Source organism: Coenobita brevimanus, chromosome 110 (assembly GCF_032717465.1).
Source record: "Coenobita brevimanus isolate Jiangsu-jjx chromosome 110, ASM3271746v2, whole genome shotgun sequence".
Taxonomy (NCBI): Eukaryota; Metazoa; Arthropoda; class Malacostraca; order Decapoda; family Coenobitidae; genus Coenobita; species Coenobita brevimanus.
In genome coordinates this window covers 44,241,032-44,262,681 of record NC_137063.1, presented here as the reverse complement: position 1 = coordinate 44,262,681, position 21,650 = coordinate 44,241,032, and the positions used below count along the sequence as shown (strand labels likewise).

The following is a 21,650-nucleotide window of genomic DNA, read 5'->3' as shown; positions in this document are numbered from 1 at the left end:
GCTCCAGTCTGTCGGGGGTTTATACAGTATTTGGGTATCAGACAAAAAATGATACAGAAAGAAAGAAATGAGTATAAACTTGTGGGACCTTAACGAATTATGGTATATTAATTCCCCTTTATTACTTTCTGCAAAATGGCAAGCTTAAGCTTCTTTTTACTGGCATAAAATTAAACAAATAATAGTTATTCCATGAATGAAATATTGTATACAGGTTTTCTTGGAATAAAACGTAATGTTCTGATCTTGCTTGTTCATTGGTTTGATCATCAGCTTCCAGTGTGGTTCGGCAGGCAACGCTGCTTCCTCAGATAAGCACCCATGAGATTCATGTCATTAGTTGTGAGATATGGGGAGCTCTGTGAAGTAACCCTGAGCATTCAAAATTAGAAAAAGCAAAAAGTGGTCAGACAAAGATTTATTTCTTTTTAATGATGCCATCTTCAGAGTTCTTCCAAGGAGCAGCATCATAAGAGTAAGAGGCAATTCATGAAGGAACTCGGAAGGTGACACAGGTCCAAAAATTCAATGTTCTTTTCCTCATTTTTCGGTTTTGGTTCTGGCATGTTCGGTGTTACTCCAAGGGGCTCCTCATAAGCAAATGGGTACTTACTGGATGTTGTCATGAACTGCATGAGAAACAAGACTCTGCTGTAATGAACAACCATGGGGGCATTCCACACTCGCTTCATTCTCACAATGATACCGAACTACTCTACTCACTCAACATCCATCTTCTCTTTCACAAACTTTACTATCTCCACATCAGAGCACATAAAAAGGTAGCTTATATTATTTCAGTCATAATGATAATTTTAATCAATCCCAATATACTGAAATGTTAAAATATGGTTAACTGATTTTTTCTGAAAATCTTGTTAAACTCAATCATTAAGCATAAATACTATGAGTGGTAAAATCTAATTTACTAAGTGGTTTGTCAAGTAGCTCTAGTTTAACAAATACCATGTACTGCAGTTATGTATGTAACAAATAAAACACATAAAAAAACTGTACCCAAAAATGCATCAACAACAAGTCACTTATTGACAAAGAAATAAACAAGTTGGGCTGGTAACTCACAGTGGACATTAGAGAGTCAAGGACCGAGACAGCAAAGGCAGTGCCGCAGGCAAAGGGCTGAGTGAGGTAGAGCTCTGTGTCAGGGTCATCATCATCATCCTGGTCCAAAAACTGTACGTTGCTATCGTTGATCAGTTCTGTGATCATTGGCACATTAGCTCCATACACAGATCCTCGCCGCTGCAGCACAATCGGAGATCCCAGAGGACTCAAGGTGTCTCCACCACCACCAGGGGCTGTGGTGTAGCAAGGATTTATCCATCCATCATCCAATACTATGTTGCCCCATGAGGAGGGTAGAAGCCTGGGACTAGGCAAGTTGGTCCTGACATTTAAGATGAAACTGACCAACCTCACTCATCCCTGAGTGGCATTATGTTAGCAATAAACCCCAACCACCCCTTGGATATCAACCTACACAAGCTTAATCCAACTGGTGCACCCTAACTACCCACTAAACCACCAGGCGCCATAATTTGGTTATATGGTTACCACTCAGCATAGTAAATGGTTTCCTGGTGTACAGGAAACCGTCACTCAGTGTAGAGTCACCCATAAGCAGAAGGAAGAGGAAAGAAAGAAGGAAAGAGAGAAGTGGGAGCGTAATGTTACCCGTAGGCAGAAGGAGGAGGAAAGAATGAAGGAAAGAAAGATACAAGAGGAAGGAGGGAAAAGAGGAAATGACAGACACCCAAAGCAGCACTACATCGAGTGAGTGGATGGTGAGCATCCCCACCTACCATCAAGCAAGGGTAAAAAAAAAAAAAAGTTTTTTGGGTGACTGCCACCAACAATTTCCTATATGATCTGCAGCTAGGCTGAGGTTTCATTTTTTTTTTTCTTTAATTCCAACATGTTTATATCAATGGTAAATCTCAGCCTAAATGATACTTGTACACCTATGGTATATTATAAAGACTGCTCTAAAGGTAAACTAGCAATAGTTTTTCTTGATCCTAAACTCCCCCTTCTACTAATTAACCTTACAACCACAAAATTCACACACTCAGATCACTGACCCTGATTCAGGACTCCGATGGTGTCATCAAATGTCATGGCCTTGATGTTCAGAGAGGCCAATATTGCCTCTTTGTCTGCCAATGTGGGGTCATCATTGCTGGGCACCTTAGCACTCAGGATCACACACATATCACAGAGATTCACATTCACTGCTCTCAGGTCTGCACGGCTGAGAGGTGAGCCCTGAAATTTGGATACATATTTCAGATCTACATTCATGCTCTGGTTTCAATGGTTAGGATTTGTTACTAAAAAAAAGTACTGGTTGACTTATAATAGAAAAGCAAAATTTTTTGTTACAAATGAACAGAAGAATCTGTCTAATTAATGAAAAAAATACAGTAATGCAAATCATATTCAACAAAAGAAAGTGATAACCATGGGAAGAAGCTGTAGACATGTTAACCCTTTGGTATTTATGGGTGCAGTGTAAATTTCATGTACTCCTAACCAGTTGACGTGGGCTGCATCTGGGCACATTTCAACCACTCGTTCCCAATTGACGCCGGTTGCGTCAAATGAAATGGCCCATGATTTTTTGGTTATGGAATGATTTTGCGTCCATTTCTGGGTTAGAACAAAGCACTACTTGTGTCCCTGTGTATTCCTCCGCCGCATTCTGCCCACCCCACACCCAGAGTCATCCCACTGCCCCAGTTAGTGTGCTACAAGCCTCGCTCATGCATCAGACAATTTCCTTTTGCACTCTGTAAAATCAGCCCCGATTGACCTACAATAATTCTTTATACACCAAAATATAGCCAAATAAATTCCCTGTAACTTTTTCTCAGCAACATTTACCATGAAAATTATATTTCTATGAGAAAAAAATGAAAAAAAAAAAGTGTAAAAAAAAAAATAATTAAGGCAAAATTTACATTTGGCTGATCTTTTTTACAACACAATAAGCAAGCACATTTACTCAGAACTGTGATGGAAAAAAATTACAATTATCGAAGCATAAAAAAGGGTGTGAGGATAAATTGTTTATGAACTATCGAATGGGCGGGAATAGCGCAGTGATGGGGTCTCTCAGTGTGTGGTCTTGGGTGCCCAGGACTGTGTCCGAAGTACTCGTTTGTGGCTGGATGCAGCCTGAGTCAATTGGTAACGAGAGGGCTAAATGTGGTTATTATAACTGCAACTTTGGAAGCCATGTGCCAAATCCAGTGACTTAACTAGAATTTAGCAAACTTTTCTGTATTAACATACATATATACATATATCTATATCTATATCTATCTGTCTATCTATCTATCTATCTATACAATAAAATCTCAAATTTTGACAGTTTAGAATTCGATGATTTGAATTTACATGCATTTTGGAGTGGTCTGCCTACCTCACTTTTCGATGCAAAATCGTGAATTTCGATGCTGTCACGGGCTTCATAAGCAGAAACATTCAAAGATCATCACCTTCTTCAAGCCAATTAATAGGGTGTTGCAAGATATAACCATCCAAGAGAGTGAGGAGGAAGATGTTGACACTGCAGATGTCCAGATACTCAAGGATGATTTTCATTTTGAGGAATTTGGGTTGGATACCTCCACAGAGGAGGCTACTTCAACTAAGTGGTCCATCCCTGCCACACACCACCAACAGCAGCCAGCCAAGTGATAATATTCCATAACCTAAGGTTAGTACTTTACTGTACAGCGTGCTGTAACTACTGTAATAAAAACTGTGACAGGATACTGACAAACTGTAACAAATTTTGCTGTATTCTGCACTACAGTATAGTATGGCAATACAGTGCAGAACTAGTTACTTAACCACATTTACAGTTCATAAAGTTTACAGCGAGTGTGGGCAAAAACTCATGATTTTACGTAGTGAAGTTGGGAGGCCCTGGACCCAAACTGATTTTTCCCATAAGAAATTCAGTTTAAATTTCGATGTTTTGAATTTAGATGCGTTTTTTTGGTACATATGTCCATCGAAATTTGAGATTTTACTGTATATATATATATATATATATATATCATCATCATCTGGACCTCCTTCCCCACCCTAGGGCAGGGTGAGGAGTAGCAACGTCCAGACAGCCCAAATTTGCCCAATCTAATGGGCCACGCTTCCATTCACTCATCATTCAAGCCCCCAGAATCCTGGCTCTATCAGATACCCAGAAAACATTCACCACGTTCTGTAGCTTCACATAATCATATCCGATAGAGTCAATTCAGATGCTGCCACGTTAAAAAGGGGTGCCAAAATCCCTGATCATGCACTTCTCCTCACAACATTCATCCAGCCAGCTCGATCTCCTGACAGTTCCCTAGCCTCACCAATTTCAAAACCCCTCTTCCTCATACATTCATCCACCATATCTCTCCACCTTCACCTTGGCCTACCTCGCCTCCTCCCTCCTTCGAATTCACTCAGATATACCTTTTTCACCACTCTATTGTTATCCATTCTCTCCACATGACCATAACATCTCAGTACACTCTCTTCGATTCTGGTGTCCACCGACTTCCTCACTCCACATCTTTCAAGAATCACATTATTTCACATCTTGTCCACTCTCTGTACTCCACATACATTCCTCAGCAGTCCCATCTCCACTGCTCTTACTCTTGACTTTTCATGCCACACCATAGTCTCACATCCATATGTTAAAGTTGGAACTAACACTCCTTCATGTGGGCCGCGTGCAGCTGCAACACTCAAGCCTCTGTTTCTTATCAAGGCCTTCATTGCACCAGCTACTTTTCTTCCTTGTGTCACTCTACTTTCAACTTCTTTGGCACATTTTCCTCTCTTTTCTACCACTGTACCCAGGTATTTGAACTCTCTCACCAACTCCAGTCTCTCTCCATTCACTGTTACATCACACTGGGAGTCACCTTCTCTCTCAATTACCATCACTTTACTCATTTCTACATTTACTCTCAAGGCACGACTATCACACAGACATCAGCAAAACTCTGCACTAGTCTACCAAGCTCTTGTTTGGTATTTGCAAGTAGCATTGCATCATTAGCATACAACAAATTTGAGATATTCCATCCATCACCATTCATTACCAACACCAGCCCTCTCCATTATTCATGGTTTTACTTCTCTCATCACCCCATCCATATATATATTGAACAACCATGGGGACATAACACAACCTTATCGCACACCCACAATGACTGTGAACCATTCACTTAGATGCCCATTTGCCTTTAACATGTCTCATTACCATCATAAAAACTCTTGACAGCACCTAGCAGCTTACCATCTACACCAAACATGTGCAAAACCTTCCACAATCCTTCTCAGTCTACTTTGTCGTATACTTTTTCCAGATTCATAAATGCTATAAACACCTTATATAGTCCTTCTAACAAGCCTTCTCCACCGTCTGTCTCACTGCAAATATTTGATCCACACATCCTCTACCACTCCTAAAGCCACCCTGTTCATCACCCACTAGGACATCTGATATCTCACTTACTTTCTCTATAATAATTATTTCTTATATATATATATATATATATATATATATATATATATATATATATATATACTGTACTGTATATGCTTTTCTCTCTCTCAGTTTGAAAGGAATGAGAGAGTGTTTTTGATTGGAGATATGATGGGAAAAGTAGGGAATGTGAAGGTGGATGGAGTAGTAGGTGAGTGGGGTGTGTCTGCAGAAGTGGATGTGAATGGCAGTGCTCTAATGGGCATTTGTGCCAGGAGGGGGTTGGTGATAGCCAATACCCTCTTCAGACACAAAACTGATCCACAGGTATACATGGCGAGAGATGAGAAGGGTGGGTGGTGAACTGAATGAAAGGAAGGCAATGATTGATTACCTATGTGTGGATGATAGAATAAGGTGTGTAATGGATGCAAGAACATATAGAGGTTGGGGGAGTGAACTTTCTGTCCACCGCTTGGTGGTGGTGAAAGTCAAGGTTGAAATGAAATGGAGGAATAGAAAAAGGGAAGGACAGGAGGAAGTAGTTCTGACAAGGAGGGTCGAAAGGTTACATGAGGAGGGAAAAAAAGGCAGAATATAAGACAGAAGTGGAGGAGCAATTGGGTAAATATGATCTGCAGCAGATGGGGAACGTGGAAGGTGAATGCAAGATATTCACAGAAGAAATCTGTGCAGCATGTGAGGTGGTGTGTAGGGTGAAGAGAAGATGAAAGGGGATGCAAGGAACAGCATGGTGGAATGAAGAGGTGAGGCAGGCTCTGGCACAAAAGAAGAAAGCATATAGTGGGTGGATAAGAAACAAGGGTGTGGAGGACATTGAGAGACAGAAGAGAGAGTTACATGTAAAGAAGAAGAGAGAGGTGAAAAGATTAGTATGAGAGAGTAAGAAGAGAGTGGATGAGGAATTTGGAAGGAATTTGAGTGTAAAGTGGAGGGAATGTAAGAAAATGTTCTGGAAAGAGGTAAAGAGAGTTAGACAGGGTGTTAAAGAAGCTACAGTAGTCGGGCAGTGAAAGATAAAAATGGCAGATTACTAGTGGAGAAGGTAAAAAAAGTAAGCAGATGGAGAGAACACTTTAAGGAATTGTTGAAAACAGAGAATGAAGACGATGCGAGTATAAGTGGCTGGGGAATGGCTGGGAGAAGGAGGGATGTGGGAAGATAGGAAGAAATCAGTAGGATGGAAGTTGTGGAAACAATGAAGAAAGTCGAAATTGGGAAAGCCCCAGGAATTGATGGAGTGTGTGGTGAAATGCTGAAGCATGGGGGAGAGATAGTATAGCTGAATGGATATGGATGATGTGCAAATTGGCCTGGAAGAAAGGTAAAGTCCCGGAGGATTGGAAATCAGGTATAATTATTCCCCTGTACAAAGGAAAAAGGGAAAAAGAAGTGTGTGGTAATCACAGGGGTATTTGTCTTCTTAGTGTAATAGGAAAAGTATATGGTAGAATACTTATTGACAGAGCTAGGGACATAACAGTGGAATTAGTTGGAGAAGAACTGGGAAGTTTTAGGAAAGGAAGAGGTTGTGTAGATCAGATATTCATTCTTAGATCTTTAGTGGAAAAGTTTCTAGAGAAGGGAAAGAAGTTGTATACGGCCTTTATGGATTTAGAGAAAGCTTATGACAGGGTGGATACATAATGATTGTGGAAAGTATTAAGAATATGTGAGTAAATGGGAAATTGTGGAATGCAGTGAAAAGTATGTATGAGGGTGCTAAGGCTGCAGTGTGTGTGTGGACAGTGAATTGAACGAGTTTTTCTGTTTGAAGGTTGGACTGAAACAGGGATGTGTCATGTCTCCATGGTTGTTCAATCTGTATATGGATGGGGTTATCAAAGAGATACAAGGTAGGGCAGCAGATGTCAGAGTGGCCCTAATGAGAGAGGGCAGTGTGTGGAAACTCCCTCTACTGTTGTTTGCAGATGATACTGTGTTGTTATGTGAAGACGAAGGGAAGCTGCAAGGCTTGGAGAATGAGTTTGAGAGAGTGTGTAAGAAACGGAATTTAAAGGTAAATGTAGGGAAGAGTAAGGTTATGGTCTTTGAGAGAAATGAAATCACTGAATGTATAGTGATGTTGGATGAGGAGGAAATCGAAAATGTGAGTGCATTTAAGTACTTGGGTAGTGTGATGAGTGAGGATGGAAGTTTAGAGGGTGAAGTGTTCGAAAGGGTACAACAAGGAAGAAAGGTTGCTGGTTCTCTGAAAACAGTGATAAGAAACAGTGAAGTGAGAATGGAAGTGCAAAAGTTACTGCGTGCCAGTGTTGTGATACCAACTCTAACATAAAGAAGTGAAGCTTGGACTTTGTTGGAGGGACACAAGTCAAGAGTGAGGGCAGTGAAAATGAGCTATTTGAAAGGAGCATGTGAAGTCACATGGAGAGACAGTCTGACAAGTGAGGAAGTGAAGGAGCATTGTGGTGTGGACGTGGATGTGATGGGATGCATTAGGAGAAACACAATGAAGTGGTTTGGCCATGTTGAGAGGATGGAGAGCAAGAGACTGACAAGGAGAGTGTATGTGAGTGAGGTGGAGGGGGGCAGAGGGAGGCAGACGTCAAGGATGAGATGGAATGGTGGAGTGGAGAGATATATGAGAGATAGGGATGTGAGCCGGGAGCGGGGCAATGAAACGGCGGGGGACAGGGCGATGTGGAGGCGATTTGTTTGTGGCCACCCCTTATGGGATTAGAGTGTCTTTTATATATATATATATATATATATATTTATATATATATATATATATATATATATATATTTATACATACTGTACAGTCAAGTGGCCTAAGGCGCGGCTAATTGGTTCTGGACTGCACCCGTGCCACAGAAAACTGTGCCATACAAATAACTAAACCTATGGGATAAATGGAATTTGGTTCTGGACGTTCGCCCAAAGTCCCCCTTTTCACCCCACTTTTCCCCATTATTCCCCATTTTACACATGCACACAATCAAGCAGTCAATGCATGTATTACATGTAACAATAGGCACAAAAAACGGGAGGGTGATCAGCCTTGTGTCTACTTGGGCAATGCCACGTGCTGCTGACTGAGCAAAAAAAAAGGTTGGCCAAGTAGACACAGATCAGCTGACCAACCAAAACATTAAAGATGGCAAAGGCTGCCTGGTCAAGCACTGATTGAAGAAGTTTATTTGATAAAGTCTGTATGCTCAAGTGTCAACAAAACTCACATTTAACACATTAATAATCACTCTCATATATGTGATGTGGATGTGATAGGAAGCGTTAGGAGGAATACACTGAGGTGGTTTGGCCATGTGGAGAGGATGGAGGGTGAAAGACTGACGAAGAGAGTGTATGTGAGTGCGGTGGAGGGGGGAAGAGGGAGGGGGAGGCCGAGAATGAGATGTAAGGATGGGGTGGAGAGGTATATGAGAGAGGGGGGTGTGAGTTGGGAGCGGGGCAGTGAAATGGCGGGGGACAGAGTGACATGGAGGCGATTTGTTTGTGGCCACCTTGAACGGGATTGAGGCATCTGGCAATTGATAGATAGATATATATATGTGATGATGATGATGGGAGGCATTATACTTCGTCTTAGCTCAGAGATAGGTGCTTCATCACTAACCCGTTCATAGTGGTTTTACAAACAAACCTAGAAACTAGTCACAATACCCAAAGAATCTTTAATGTTTCATTACTTAACACAAGGAATTTGATGAAGTTTAACCTCCTCATAAGGGAGAAAAAAGTCCACAGTTGGAGCACCTGTAGTATGGAGATGAAGTGGTCGCCATCTTCTTCATTTACAAACAGGAGAGTGCCCCGCCAGGGTAATTTGCCCGCAAGTTTCAAACCTTGCCGCGCCCGCACCATACGTAGTTTATACGCATTGTTCGTTTTTGGGGGGTCTGGCACCTTGACGTGTCATAGGAAACCATGGCAATGAAGTCCGTGCCATAGGCAACTTGACTACACTCAACCCTCGGCTATCACGGGTTCCGCTATAGTGTATCTTGCTATCACGCCTATATAAAAAACTACCCAAATACCTTTATCATGCACTAAATGCCTGCTATTGCGCACCGCAAGTGTTCGAAAATTTCAAAAAGGCCAGGCTCCAGTGCTTCGCCCAGCCAACAGAAGCTTCACTCCATGATTGGTTGTGTGACGTCAGTGCCAGCTGAGCGCTGATTGGCTGCCCGACTGAGTCTCCTGCCCGCCAAACCATTCCAGTGCGTGCCCTCAGACCGTGAACAGTGATAGTGAGAACAATAACCTTTTTTATGATATGACCATGGCCAACATACCCCATCCCCATCCCCCTACCATCACCCAACATAATGCTGTGGCACCTGGCAGAGAAATAAAGTGGAAGAACCTAAGTTATGCAGATAAACTGGAAATGTGAAACTTATAGAGAATGGTGAGACCAAGCAAAGTGTGGGGAAGAAACATAACATCAATGAATCAACTGTGAGGGGTATGTATAAGAATCGTGATCACATCATAAAACATGCTCATTTTTAGACTATTTTATATTAATATGTGGTACTAAAAAGGTATCTTAGGGGTAAATATTGAGGTCATGGCACCAATTAGAATTATTACTATAAGTTCTTCAATTCGGCTATCACGGTTTTGGCTATAGCGCAGCCATAACGGGACCAATACGGAGTTATAGCCGAGGGTTGAGTGTATATATATATATGTATATAGTGTACAGTATATACATATATTGTATATATCTATACTATAGAGAGAGAGAGAGAGAGAGAGTGTAGATTATGCACTTTACTCCAAAAGATGGGAATGTATACAACCATGTAATGGACACATATTTTCATGCTACATGAGTGCTCAGTATAAACTGGTAGACTGTGCAATTACAAAGCCATAGTTGCTGAACCTGCGTAAGCAATAATCCAGGTGTATTATGCACAGACATTCAAGTATCAGACTCACATTTAGGACAGAGATCTTAGGAAGGTTCTGCAGCATCTTCCACTCCCGCCTGATGTAATCCACTGAACCTACTATGACCACATGTTTCAGTTCATGGTAGTGGAAGTTGGAGGCTCGAAGAGGCATGACAAGGTTGCGAAGCCCAATCAGAGGAGAGTCAGGATCAGCAAAGAGGCAAACGACAACATGACCATTAAGGACAGTCATTGCCGCTTGGTTGCGATCCTGAGCAAAAAAAAAATATTTGGATGAAGGAAAATTGATGACAGTTACTGAACTACCATTGACAAGATGAGTCTCAGATAAGTGCATAATATTATGTGACCAATAAGCACATTCACTGCTGCCTACCTGAAATTTTAGGAGGAGATAAACGTATACTGAACAGTACATAAGGGTAGCTAAAGCAAAGGTAGTTAAGGCCTGTCAAAATACAAGCAATTTACTGCATAAATACAATCTCAGACACTGAACTGATGCTACTGGCTACCTGCATGTTACTGTACCTTTATAGTGCTTGTATCTATTTTCATATAATTTGATCAGATTAGGTAAACAAGACAGGAAAAACATCAGCAGTCCCTGATCATCTTGCCCTACTTTTAATATTTTTAAATATTCCACTGGACATGGTCAACTTTCAGAAAGCAGTCATCAGTCCACATATTTCTGGTTGGCAACAATCGATCAGATGCAGGGATAAAACAAGCTCTACAGTTTCATGGAATAATCTCTGTCTTTAAGACAACAAAATAAATTTCAAGACAATGAAATGAAGATTCAGTATGGCAAGAAATTTACTTTTCACTACTATGATCAACTGATGAAGCATATAAAGAGTAGTTTAAGGTGTCCTTAGCCGCCACCACACACAAAGTACTGGGAAGCATGTTAGGTGACCAACTTAATTTGCTACAAGTTCAGAAGAAAGATGTGGTAACTCTACTGTACTTGTGAAAGAATCTGAAGCTTCTGTGGTTACTATTCATCGGAAAAAAATATTAAACAAAATATCTCTGAACATAAATACAAGTACTCTTTGACTTGTGTGCTTCCTTCGTCATGCTACAAAATAATGTATACAGCGATCTCAAAATTCATTTTTCTCAGGTATGGAGATAATTCATTTTTCTAAGGTATGGAGATAGTAAAAGCCGTATGCTCTATATGTATGCACATTTCCAATAAGTCAAAAAGAGGATCCCCACATTGCCTCGTATGGAACTTACTAAATTAATCACTGACCTGGCTGGGTCTGAACACCGACCCACATGCTTAGCAAGCACACACGTTAAACTTGAGCCAAAGAAAGGATCCCCACACTGACACTGGCAATGCAGGCTTGTATACTAACTGAGGCAGCAAAATTGAGCTGCCCACTGATGAAGTCTTCTGACCTGCTAATACTCTCCACAGTACCATTCATGGTTCAAGAATAGCATCAGACTGGGAAAAATGAATTATTCATGGCCATGTGGAGAGGATGGAGGGTGAAAGACTGATGAAGACAGTGTATGTGAGTGGTGGAGGGGGGAAGAGGAAGGGGGAGGCCGAGGATGAGATGGAAGGTTGGGGTGGAGAGGTATACGAGAGAGGGGGGTGCGAGCTGGGAGCGGGGCAGTGAAATGGCGGGGGACAGGGCAATGTGGAGGCGATTTGTTTGTGGCCACCCAGAACGGGATTGAGACATCTGGCAATAGATAGATAGACATTCCCAATCCAGTGGCTCAGTGGCCAATCAAAGGGGCTTCTCCAGTGGGACCTTGTCTGAAACTGCTCACTTTATGAAACCTCAGAGGGGAAACTTTGTGTACCATTTTATTAGCATCCAAGCTCTGGTCCATCCATTTGCTCAGCTACTGACTGAACAGAGATACAAGGTATTTCTCCCAGTCTCAAAGTGCTGGATGGAGACTAAGTTATAAGTCAACTACTTTCAGGTGCCTCCACTATCTGCATACGAGGATAAAATATGTCTTAGTTACAAAACTCCTCCCCTCCTTTTTATCTACTGTTTGAGAGTAGCATCTGAAAACTGTAGCTATGCAAACTACCATGTAGTAAAAATGGTTTGGTCCTCTAAGGCAACTACAACATCCTCAAAACTTACAACTGGCATATCCATAATATAACACCTGTACTGCTCTTTGAGCTACTCAACAAGCTAAAACCTATTTTTACAATGTTCAACTTAAAAAGCAACAGTGTATCCATCTCACCAATATGCAGTCTTCTAGTGATCTTGCTGGGCACCAATGGAACATTCCTGTTGAGTCATATTTCATCTCCGTCTTCTCAAAGTCGAAGTCTTTGGCCTGATCATCAGCTATTCCTACCGTTAAACCATTGTTCCCACCTCCATTTCCACCACCACTACTTCGACTGGTTGGCCTATGGGAGGTCAAAGTAGAGGGAAGGAGAGAAGAGAAATCAGTAAGGGGGTGGTACTGACAGACTTGTATCTTTGGAAAAATCGGGAGATTTAATGAGTCTTAAACTTTAAATTAAAGATCACGATTTTGTAGGAATCACAGTAATAGTGTGCGTGTGTGTGAAGGGTGGCAGTGGAGTTAGAAAGCGGGATGTCTAAGGTATGGGTAGGCCTAATAAGGTTTACAGAATTTAGCATCTGGGTTTTGAGGCCCTTGGTGCTGGGCAAGCTTCTGATATGGATTTTCAGGGTCCAGGGCAGTCTTGGCTCTTGTAAGAGTTTCAGGACTATACAAGTTTCAAGTCTGGGAAGACTGAGGTTTGTGAAAGTCTCAGTTTGTGGAAGTCTTGAATTTGAGGATTTCAGTCTTCGGTCTGTAAAATACAGAATCTGTGAGAGTCTTGAGATTGTGATAAAGTCAGTCTTGTGGGAGTTTGAGGTATGAGACAGACAAGGGTAAGCAGTAGTCTTGAGTCTGTGATAGTCTAAAACATGGAGAAGTCATGAGGATGAGGAAACAATGGTTTTGTGGAAGTCTTGGGTGTGAGGGATTATGGATTTGGGCATATCTTGGGTATGGGAAAAATCTTCATATGCATGGGACTCTTGGGCTTAGGAGGAGTCTTGAGGTTTGTGGTAATCTTGACATTTTAGAAAGCTTTAGATCAGGAGAATACAGGTATTCAGACAATGCATATTCTTTGGCTTCCAAAATTCTTAAGTTGGGGAAATCAAAGATGTACAGATGCTTTAGACTCAAGAAATACCAGACTTTGAGTGTTACTGCATTTGAGTAAGTCTTGGGTTTGGGGAAGCATAAAGTTTCAGGATATAACTATATTTGAGGTCTCAGTCTGAGACCTTGCCATATGGCCATCATACTTAACTACAGTCCTATGTTTGGGCTACTTTAAGGTTGAAGTATGACAAAAGGTTGGGGATGTCTCAATGCAGCATTTACAGATTTCAGGTATGACACATTTTATTAGGTAAAATTTAAAGTTTGGGTAAAATAATACTTGAGTTTTTTTTTTTTTTAAAGGTCTTGGAGTCATCAGACTGCAGTTTCAGATCTGGAGAGGACAGAAGCTGTATAAAGTCTCTGGTCTGGGGAGGTTTAGAAGTATACTGATAACCTGGGTTGAAAGCAGTGGCTTGAACCGAAATTCTGCTGTTTAACAGAATACATTTACTGTATCCACATCCTGCATGTAAGCAAAACACTCAATTTTACTATTAATGCAGTGTGCTTGTATGCAATGTAATACCCTCAACAACATTAGGTCTGATATCCATTGGAAGTTACATGTTATTCACAGGAGCTAGGATTTTTCTGGGAAGTATGGCTCCAACCCTGCTAGTGGTGTAGCTTAACATTGGAAGTAATTAGTTAGTATGAAGCTGTACTAGAGCACACACACATATATCAAAGAGACTGTCCAGTCTAAAAACTTAAACGAGTTCAAAGCAAAATTTGACTAATTGAGAAACAGAGATGGGACCCCACGAGCGTAGCTCATTTCCTGTATATCACAACTAGGTAAATACACACACACACACACACACACACACACACAGACACAAACACACACACACACATATATTTATATGTATAAACTGCTTAGTATTTTAACAAATCTATTAACAGAGGACTTACATAACTTTATATTTGAATACGGATAAAATTCTTGCTAAATCTTAATGATCTAGTAATAAACCAACCCTGACTATACTACAGTACACAAACCATTCTTTATTCATCCATGCTAAGTGCTGGACTGATAACTCATGCAAACTTCAGAACTGAAAGACAGTAATATTTACTCTTGTCCATTCTCTTCCACTACAATGAAAATACTATAGGCAAGCACAGATTCACACCAGCTAGACTGAAATGTTAAATATAGTAAGAATATGACTAGAATTAATGGCCAGTTTTACTGGGTGTTGCTGACAATAGCCCTCCACAAATCGGGAACACATCCCCCATTTTCTCTAACTCTTGAAAGATTATGAAATAACACCTTGAGAATAAATCTCATGTTGAAAATGGAAACTGCTTGATGGTGTCATTGTTCATCAATATTGTTTATATGTATACTGTATTATTTATAAAGTAAATAATACATAGCAGTTCCTCTTCTACGCCAAGAATGTAAAATTCCTTCACGGAGAGTCAAAGATGCATCTGAAATGAGGCTGTGACAAACCATAAATCACTGTGCACTGTCAGTGCAGATATATTGTAAGGGAGGTCATCTCAATTACTGGCCAAAATGCAGAGATAGCCACCTTAAAGGATGCCTCTCTAATTCCATATATACACATTTCCAGGTACTCGTTGAAACTATTAGGGGTATTTTCTTGGCACAATGGAATGAAAGCTGTCTCCTTACTTAAACAAATACCCAATGTGGCAATCCTCATGCTCTCCCTGCCTACATTAAATAAAATGGCTTATGAATTGCATATTTCCTTCTAGATATCAAAGTGACCCAACTAGGTGCATAATGCGTACTTGTTAATTCATTAGTAAGATGAAAATATAATCTGGTGGCAATTATTTATGTGACACTAAATATTGTGATGTACTTATGCAATACAGCACAATTATTGAAAGAAAGGGATTGAGGCAAAATACTGTATCATGAGATATAATGCACTAACAGGATGATGAGCAACTAAACAAAGGTACAGATACTGAGAAAAGTTTATGTAGGGTATGGTAAGCCATTTTAGTAAGATATACAGCACAAAGTTAAGGACTTTTAATTTTCTTGCATACCCTTAACCAATTTCAAAACTTTAGTGACCTTAGTAACAAGAATGAAAAGTAGAGTAATTTCCTACTTACTCTAAATTTGCTTTTAAAAACTACTGTGGTGAGTGAAAGATTTTTTCTTAAATCTTAAATCATATCTATGAGAATACACAATATAAAAAATACCTAATACTGCAGTGAGCTGTAACTATATTTGTGTGTATAATATTGTGGCACTACTAAAAGTACACAAGCAGTTTGCAACAATGAGATTAAGCTCATTATAACAGACATATGTGTGAGTTGTGTGTGTACTTCATGTCATGGTTACACATAATGATTGCTCAGTGACAAAAAAAAAAGTGTTAATTGAAGTATAATAAAATTAATGAGCTACTTCACTGTGAAAATAATGTTAAGTTACCATGCATTAAGTAAGGAATTACAGTAAATGAGGCATAAATCTCTCCTCTAATTTGGGAATGATTCTGACCAACTGTTGAATATAGATGTGAGTAACTAACAGTAAAGGTATCTGATTTTCAGAATACTGTACAGTGAATCTGATGCTGTCTTAAATAATTCTCATCCAGTTGAGATACTATCTAAAATGACTCTCTACTTGAGTTATGATTTTTGCAAAGCAAAAGAATGACATGCAACCTATACAATGTGTCAAAGCTTGAAAGTTAAATTCTCTACTGCAGACCTAATATTGCTATCAGAACATCAGTTTAATCACAAAAACAGTGCCATAGCAGGTTACCCATACAACACTATATATTTAATATGTGTTCCAATACAGTACTAAACTAATGTATGCAATAACAGCTTAGCATTATATTATTTATCAGTTTAATGATTAAATAGGGTAACTTTTAAAAGCCATATTTTTGAGATCCCATACATTTGCACAGTTTATATCAAAGGGACACCATACTCAGGCAAATGCCACAAGCAACAATTCCTGGAAACTAACTCACTGTAAGCAAGTTAATATGTATGAATAGTATGAGTGAGATGATAATGCTAATAAAATATCTGCATCTTACAGTAAACCACCAAGAAAAGTGTCAACATAAGCATGCTCTTTTAATTTAATTCCTTTACCCTGATGATGACTTATATTTCATTCTCTTTTGGTAAGTACTACTGCTTCAGGGAAAACCATTGAGATGATGGGCTTACAAACATTTTCAATTCACTATTATGCTCCAGTATGTCTTATTTATTCAACAGTAATTACACTTGTACCTCATCATTTTATTCAGCAAAGGAGAGGCCACTTGAGCTGAGGCAGCTGTATCTTTTTTCATTTTTCTTAACTGACAACTTGTGAACTGTACTTTCATGCAGGGTGGTACAGTGCATGCATTGCCAAGCAAAACAGAGGGTTGGAGTAGGAAAAGGCACAGTACACATTAGAAAATACTGCTGTGCCCCATAGGTCCTGTACTGCTAAGATCTAAGAGTATCAGGTGCAACAATTATGTGTGAAAAATGCATCTTATGCACTATCACAACGAAAGGTACTCTGAACATTAGTTTAATATAAGTTGCATTTTGAATGAATATGACTGCACGCTTCTAGTACACCATGATAGGACTGTGATGCTGTGATGGAAGAGAAGAAAAGGAAGAAATGAGGTCCACCACACAGTGGATGTATAACAACCATTACAGAACCTGGCTGAGTGGTGCTTAATGTAAAATTAAATTAATAATTAATTAATAAATAATAAACAATGTGCTTTGACTAAAGTGATACATCAGAATATTGAGGTAAGGCACAACACAGGCTGATGCTCCCATTTTCATCTAATTAGCAAGGTGATACGTCTCTGATGCTGAACAGCAAACATACTTTTACCCCAAGTATACAGCATACCATATGATATTTGGTGAATTATTAACTTCTAAATGCTGTTCTACAGATAAGCTTCCAGCAGGGCTGAAGTGACAACAGTGTGTAAAAATATCTGATTTAAAGTGATATTTCAAATTGTATCTTTACTTATGGGAGCACCGATTCTGTGCTAAACTCTCTCAATTCCTACGCGCACACAGAGAGAAACGTGAGGGTGCGCACATGAGTTTCTTGACTTCGTAGCTGAGGTGATAGCTGTACGTGTTGTCCTCTGTCACCCTGGAAGTAACAAAAAGACAGCGTGAGCGCGTAGGGAGCCAGCATGTGCATTCGTGTATACAGTATGTGAAGGAATGAGTGCATTTATGTGTGCATGTGAGGAAAGAGTGAAGGGAAAACTTCTAAGGTGATGACTTATCTTTTGGTTTAAATGGCAGAATGAAGATCCATGTATGTTTATGCATGTTTGCATGTTTATATTACCTGGAATATATATATATATATATATATATATATATATATAGATAGATAGATAGATAGATAGATAGATAGATAGATAGATAGATACAGATAGATAGACAGACAGACGGATATACAGGTACAGATATATGTATATACTCGTATATATGAGAGTGGGAGTGTGTGCTTTTAGAAAACAAACATGAAAGAAAAAAAAATTTATGTGCATGGTTTTGAAATGTGTGGAAGGTAAAGTACAATATATATATATATATATATATATATATATATATACATATATATATATATACATATATATATATATATATATATATATATATATATATATATATATATATATATATATATATATATATATATACAGGTATACGTATATATATATATATATATATATATGTCTTAGATTATATTATTCTGCTGTATGAGGCCATGTCTATTTATCATCCAAGCCTGTACATCCTTGAAAGGGTGCATTGTTCTACATTAACTGTGAGTACAGGTAAGTGCAATGTTTCTCGTGACTGGCAACTTAAATGTATGCATACTTCTGTGCACGTGCAAGCAGATGTGTACAGTATGTTCACAGCTAACAAGTGATTCAAACTCCCTGTGTGCAATGCATATTTACCGTGACTACAATATTCCAGACATCATGAAACATGAGGTGAGAAAGATTAGTTACCACAAATAAATATATAAATAAATAAGTAAATAAATAAAAATGGTGCTATCCTGTACAAGAACATGAACACCTTACATGTGAATTACCCATTATTTGTATGTGAAAAAATATTACAGTACATATTACCTACATTTTTAAAAATTACTATAACGTTTGACAGTGGCTAAATGACTGTCATGATGATGTATACCCTTCTACTGAACAACATCTTAGTTTCATGAATATAATACAATATTCTCAACCAACAACGCTTTTTGATTACCAGAAAAAGCAAACCTCTATGTTAAAGTTAATTAACAATTTTATACATCATAGTCTGCACTTTATGGATAACCAATGCAGCTTACAACCAGCTACATAATGTATTCAGTACAGTACTGTACACAGGTTTAACATATGACTAAATCAGATCAGATTAAAAGGTAAATACTGTACAGTACTGTAAGTCAAATGCCATGGCTCCTGGGTTCAAACAAACCAGGTTGCTCTTATATGTAGTGTCCATGAGGAATGTGCAAAGACTGCTCGTGCAACAGTTCAGGCCACCTCTGCATATTAGCAAATGTATACCGTACTGGGGAGATCGAATGTTGGCCCTGGCACAAAGCGTTCAAGGATAAGAAACAGCACTGATCAGTATGTGTACTGAAGAATCTTTCCTACACACAACTTTAGTTTATCATGAAACAAAATTTGAATGCTGCAACTGCTGTAAGATAATGAACACTTGGATCTGGCCTATAATTCACGATTTCCACTCAGTAAGTGATCTTTCACTAAGGACCTTCCATCTTTAGCTTGCATTCACTGCACAGCTTCTCCTAATGCCTGTAAACCAAAATGCAGAGAGGAAGAAAGAGATGAAATAGTTCGTATCTTTTATGAAGGCTACAACACGCTGGCACTGACTGGTGTTAGTCACCTAATGGTGGCTCTCCACAATACTTGATCTCTGGCAGCCTCCCTGTTCAGTCCTTTATCCCTAAGGTCACAGTCTATGACCATGTCCTAGGTCTCTTTCAGTTTGCCTCTTACAACCTTACCCCTGAAGTTCACACTTCTCTTTTTTCACACCCAACTGTCATCCTATATCCTCTCCTCATGCCCAAACCATCAAAATATACCCCTCCTCATCACAACACCAGTACACTCCAGTCCCATCCTTCCTCTCAACTCTTCAATCATAATCCTAGTCCCTCCAGGTCTTGCATTCAAGGACTCACTACACATCCATCTAATTATTGTCATTTCTGTATGTCTGAGCCCCCGAATATCCTCTTACTTTACTGCCTAGGTTTCACTACCATACAGCATTACACTCCTAACACCTGCTACATACAAAGATTCCTTCGCATGGAGGGAGAGCCCTCTCAATGTCGGGAGAGGCAACAGCTCCCTGAACTTCCACCAACCACTCCTTACCCTAGACACAGAGCTAGCTCCAGCCCCACCTCCAGTACATGTCCCCCAAATAACAAAACTCTTCCACATACTCAAGAGACTCATCAGCAAGATCAATCCTTTCACACCTGACAATCTCTGCATACTCTCCCTGACACACTGCACACATGAAATCAGCATTACCTAGAAGTCTACCTCAAATACTACTACATCTCTTATGCACCCACTTATCACATATGCTGCACAAGACCGAGTTACTTCCCACACCCTTGTGGCAAATTGCACATCTCCACACTCCCTCTGCTTTGACAGTATTGCCACCACCCCAAGATATCATTACTTTTGTTTTCTCCTCAGTTACTCTAAAACCCTTGTGACCCATTCTGTTTTTCCATTTACTAAATCTTTCCTCCACCTCCTTTTCATTCTCTGAAGTTCTCACCAAGCCATCAGCACAAAACATCTCCCATGGGAGTCCACCTGTGCAGTCATATGAGAGAGCTTCAAGCATCAAGACAGACAATAAGGTGCTCAAGACTGACCCCTGATGCATGCCAACATTCACTGAAAACTCATGACTCAAATCTCCATTTACTCTCACCTGGGTGCGACCACCCACATAGGCTACATAGCCATAACCACTCAAACCAACCACTCCTTGATCCCAAGTTTTCTCACTGCTCACTTCACCACCTCCCTATGGACTCTGTCAATGGCCTTCTCTAAATCAACAAAAACAAAATACTACTCCCTTTTCTTTCCTATATATTTTTCCTGAAGCTGTTGAACAATGCATATAGCATCAGTAGTTCCTTTGCCTGAGAAAAACTCAAACTGCATCTCATCAATATCATGTCTTCTGTGACTCTATCCATTACCTTCACTATCTGGTCCAGAAGTTTTATGTCTATAATTTCCTTTTTCTAAGGTACCACCCTTCCCCTTGAACACATTTACAATCACACTCTTCAGCTAGTCATCTGGGACAACACACTCATATATATCTGTATTTATCAAATAAGAAACTAAACCCACTGCAATATCTTCCGAGGCCTTCAGGATTTCAGCAGTCAACCCAGACACATTCGCCCCCTTTCCCAACTGAATCCTGCAGGAATCAAGTACTATGCAAGGACTGAAATATGATTCTTTACTTGAATTGGTCATACTAGCACCCATACAGACATATCAAAGTTTGCAAGAAGGCGTTTTCTTATGCTTCATCTATCGTTCCTGTTTTTACAGGCTCCTGAAAAGAATGGATGGTTAGCGCAGTGCCTGCACACAGCAAATACTGGTACTTTTGCTTTTATCTTGACAGCTCTTTGTATAATTTATGTGCCTTACATACAAGAATAAAAAGTACAGCATACTGAGAGTTTTGTCCCAGTGACCTGGTATGTGAGTCCAAAAACATCCCCAATTCAAGAATGTGGGACATACTCGTATAGAAATACTGCCTATTTCCTGCTGTCCTGAGGAAGAGAGATACTACTAATTTTATAAGGACACAGATAACAACCCCCAATATTATATCTGTTATCTAA

The 21,650-nt window shown here is 39.6% G+C and overlaps 1 protein-coding gene across 11 annotated transcripts in view; it reads right to left on the bottom strand.

Moving 5' to 3' along the window:
* Positions 1-21,650, bottom strand: part of slo (calcium-activated potassium channel slo) — a 743,408-nt gene that overhangs the window by 22,139 nt on the left and 699,619 nt on the right. For 6 of the 11 annotated variants that reach the window (XM_080286164.1, XM_080286168.1, XM_080286170.1 and 3 more), the window contains 4 exons: positions 12,701-12,872; positions 10,482-10,706; positions 2,103-2,286; positions 1,084-1,319 (listed from right to left, as the gene is read on the bottom strand). In XM_080286164.1, coding sequence (XP_080142290.1) covers positions 1,084-1,319; positions 2,103-2,286; positions 10,482-10,706; positions 12,701-12,872 — 817 coding nt within the window. Of the gene's footprint in view, positions 1-1,083; positions 1,320-2,102; positions 2,287-10,481; positions 10,707-12,700; positions 12,873-17,762; positions 17,820-21,650 lie in introns of all 11 variants that reach the window. The other 5 variants (XM_080286162.1, XM_080286163.1, XM_080286166.1 and 2 more) reach the window with 1 other exon arrangement.